General features: G+C 31.9%; 1 protein-coding gene across 1 annotated transcript; it reads left to right on the top strand.

Moving 5' to 3' along the window:
* The first annotated feature begins 1,054 nt into the window (after nt 1-1,054).
* On the top strand, nt 1,055-3,400 carry LOC111297610 (uncharacterized). The gene is made up of 2 exons (XM_089740673.1): nt 1,055-1,359; nt 2,146-3,400. The coding sequence occupies exons 1-2, from the start codon at nt 1,119-1,121 to the stop codon at nt 3,141-3,143; spliced, it is 1,239 nt and encodes a 412-aa protein (XP_089596799.1). The 5' UTR covers nt 1,055-1,118; the 3' UTR covers nt 3,144-3,400.
* The last annotated feature ends 829 nt before the right edge of the window (nt 3,401-4,229 follow it).

The following is a 4,229-nucleotide window of genomic DNA, read 5'->3' as shown; positions in this document are numbered from 1 at the left end:
TTTAAAAAAAAATTTTCATTTTCTTTTATTTCCTTTCTTTTATTAATATATATACAAACATAACGTTAGTGTTTGTATAATTATAATTGTTGAAATTTAAATTTTAAATTTATTAAATGTCATTTATTAAAAATAATTATATTAATTAATTAAAATAAATCTCAATTCATAAATTACATTGCAGCATTCATATTTATTATTCACAAAATAATATTCAATATATGATAAGGATGTACTGTCCTTGTATGAATAAATCTTGGGGTTTCTAATAATTATTTTTTAGTACTCTGTAGTATAAAGTTCATAGATATAGAATGTGATTTGTGAATAAATTCTTGGGGTTGCTTTTCGAAATATATTTCTAAAATAATGCATTGTGAATTGTGACTAACCTCCCAAAATAATAAATCTATGGCATTAATTATTACTTATTAATTTGGCACCTAATTAAATACAATATGTGGATTACTCTCAACTTGTTTAAAATATAGTCAGAAGGGAAAACAGTGAAGTAAAATAGGAAATATTGTGGCATATAAATTTGATAATTTATGTATTTATATTGTATAAAATATTAATAATTGTATATTTATATTGTATTTTACATTAAAATTATATGTTACAATCGTGTCAACATGCAAAACATAAAATAATTTTTATTTTTGTTAAATTTATTTATAATTTTTGTTAAAATTTTAAAATATATTAATATCATATTTGTTTTATATCGTTTTCGTATTATATTATCATATTATATTTTAAATTGATACAAATAATAGAATTTGAAAAAAAAAAAAAAAAACTTATGAATAAAGATCACAAGAGAGTAAAGCCATTGAGAAACATATCTCACATTAAAAATTAGAGTACTGTTACTTTTAAGAAAGAAAAGGAAAAAAAAAAAAAGAAAATTAGAGTACTGTTATTTTAAGAGAGAAAAGGAAAAGGAAAAGAAAAAGAAGAAAGAGGGGGGGGGGGGGGGGTAAAGAAGTTCTATGATCAATTTGTCAGTTTTGGTCTAGTGAACTTTATATATTTGAACCGTAGGCTTAGACTTCCCATAAAAAGCATATATCTCACTATTCACAAACTGATATAGAAACGAAAAGAAAGGAGTGATGGAACTTCAACATTTCAGTCACAAACATCCGTTGATTTTCAACGAAGAGCGAAGCCATGAAAGTGATGATAATGCTTTTTGCTCTGGGTGTGGGGCGGCGGTGTCAGGTCCATGCTTCAGCTGTGTGGAGTGCGGGTTTTACCTTGACAACAAATGTGCCAAGGCACCCATTGAAATGAATCACCCCTTTCATTGCAACCACAGCCTTAATCTTCTTGAAAGCTCGCCATATGGTGAAGGTGCGTGTACTTGCAATTTCTGTGACAAATATTGTGAGAAGTTTGTTTATCATTGTTCTTGTAATTTAGACCTCCACATCAAATGTGCTTTGTTTTTGTATGATGTTGCTGAAAAAAAAATTGGAGATCAACTTCAATGGATTGAAAATAAAGACCCATCCATCTCCACTGAAAATCATTCTGAAGAGCTCAAAGAAGCTGAGTGCTTTGTCTGTTGGAAGCCTTTATTAGGTTCTGCATACCTTTCTCTTGATTCTGGATTTTTCCTACATAAAAAATGTGCTGAGCTACCTCTTGAAATCAATCATCTTTGCCACCGCCAACATTCTCTTTTTTTACAATTTAATCTTCTCCCTTGCAAGATATGCGAAGAAACCCAACGCAGGGGATTGTCTTATTATTGTCCAATTTGCAAGTTTGTCCTTCACATTGAATGTGTGTCACCACCACCTACCATTGAAGATACAAGTAGTCATGAACATTCATTCACGAGGTTGTTGTTAAGACAATCCTCCTTCACTTGTGACGCATGTGGCACTTCAGGAAAACATGTTTCTTATGTTTGCTCGACATGTAGCCTAATAGTCCATAAGAAATGCACTTCATTGCCACGTATCATCAAAAGCATATTGCATCAGCATCTTGTTTTCTACAAATACTTCGTTGTAGACAGTGAATGTGGAGCACTGGAATGTGTGATTTGTCATGAGGAGGTGAATAAAGAGTGTGGGAATTATTATTGTGCTGACTGCAAGTTTATTCTCCATGTGAATTGTGCACTACAAGATCCTCGGTGGTATTACAAAGTTGAGTCAAGAGATGCTTTTGAGAAGCTTAATAAAAATGGAGCTGATACTATGGATCCAAGCTTTTTTGTTATTAAAGAGATCAGACATGGAGAAAATGTGATAAATACAGAGATAAAACATTTCAGCCATCAGCACAATTTGATACTGCATGATGAAGTAAAGGATCATAAGTGTTGTGACGGTTGCAGTCAATTGATCGAGACTTCTTTCTATGGTTGTTTACAATGTGATTTCTTTCTCCACAAGCCATGTGCTCAGTTACCTAGGAAGAAGCAAATCTGGGGTCACTTCCATCAATATCCCCTTGACCTTATTTCAGATTGCGTTTTCCTATGTGCGATTTGTTCTTTCGGATGTAGTGGTTTCTCCTACAAATGCGAAATTTGCGACGATCGTTACTGCGTTCGATGTGCTGGACGTTCCTCGGCCTGCACAAGTCAAGGACACAAGCACCCTCTTCTCTTTTACCTCAAGTATGATGGGCAGTGTAATGTTTGTGGTGGCAGTATTCATGATCTCTCAATATTCAGATGCAAGGGATGCGATTTTAATGTGCATTATCAATGTCTTCTCCTTCCACAAACAGCTCGTCACAAATGTGATGAACATTTTCTCACTCTCACAAACCATGAAGATAATGATTATTCAGAATATCATTACTGTGATATTTGTGAAGAAAAAAGAAGCCCCAGCAATTGGTTTTATTATTGTGCAATTTGTGACAAATCAGCTCATCCTAAATGTGTTCTTGGAGATCACCCATTTGTCAAGCGTGGGAGCAGCATCTTCATAGAGAGCGAGCATCCACACTCTCTCGTGTTCGTGCAAAAGGTTTATCCTTATCCTGAATGCTGTAATTGTGGTCAGCCCTGCTTAGGTCTGGCTCTAGAGTGTGCAGAGACAAGATGCAACTATATTGTCCATTGTACATGTGGATATCCCTTCCCTCGAGAGACATTCCAAATACATTTCTAGTGATAGCCACGATCAGACACAGAGGTTGCTGATGATCACAACCAAAATGCGACGGTTCATACTTCTTCATAAAAAATATCTCCTTTCCTTGTTTATCCTTTGAAAATTTCCAAAATGCTTCAATAAATTCACTTTGAAAGGCTTCGCTGTGATCTTAATCATGTGATTTGCAATTTTTTTCATTGCATTTGTATAAACATTGTCTTGTATCCTTTGTGACTTCTTGATTTTTGAGTAAAGCAATCGATCGATTTGCAATCATCACTTGAAATTTGATTAGAAGATTATATTTTTCTGAATATGCTATCTAGCTAGGCTATATTTTGCACATAAACTTGTCTAATTTGAAGGTAAAATCGTATGAATAAATCAGTCCCATTATTGCTTATAGCCAGAGAAAAAAAAAAAAATATATATATATATATATATTGCTTAAAACTTCTCTCTCTCTCTCTCTCTCTCTCTCTCTCTCTCTCTCTCTCTCTCTCTCTCTCTATATATATATATATATATATATATATATATTCTAATTGACAATTTGTAATTTTCAATATTAGTAAAGGTAGTCAATGTTAAACTCTATTACAGGCTATCAAAGATTAAACTCTAATTATGGGAATTAAAAATCTAATCTTTTATTAACAAAAAATATAATTGTTGATAATGAAAAAAACAAATACGTGGCTCAATTCATAGCATAAAAAGAGTTGATTTTTTTTTTACGTAAATAAAGTTAGAAATTACAATCGCAAAAGAATTATTATATCCTTACCAATAAAAATTATCGCATTTCATAAAAAAATCAATTAAAATAAAATGAAGAAAAAATCAATTAACGACCTATCCTATAGATAGTAATCGAGCAAATTTAATACAAAATTAAATCAATTTCAAATATAGTATGATTTGAATTTATGATGTAAAGATTCTAAATTTATTCTTTGTCATAGAAACAAAGTCTTGTTAGCATTGCCAACTAAGAGGTAACCAAAAACCCAAAAGATCTTGTAAAATCAAGGGTCTTTTACAGAACCAAAAACTTGATTTGAATACTCTTATTTGGACTTGATCTTGACAATCAAGAGT

The sequence above is a fragment of the Durio zibethinus genome, chromosome 12, assembly GCF_047325235.1.
Source record: "Durio zibethinus cultivar Kanyao isolate XHJ-2024 chromosome 12, ASM4732523v1, whole genome shotgun sequence".
Lineage (NCBI taxonomy): Eukaryota > Viridiplantae > Streptophyta > Magnoliopsida > Malvales > Malvaceae > Durio > Durio zibethinus.
This window is presented reverse-complemented; position numbering and strand designations above follow the sequence as displayed.

Excerpts from the sequence above, each read along its gene's own strand:
- LOC111297610 (XM_089740673.1), top strand. The coding sequence starts at position 1,119 with ATGGAACTTCAACATTTCAGTCACAAACATCCGTTGATTTTCAACGAA. Across the intron at positions 1,360-2,145 it reads AAGCTCGCCATATGGTGAAG|ATCCTCGGTGGTATTACAAA; the intron begins GTGCGTGTACTT and ends GTGCACTACAAG.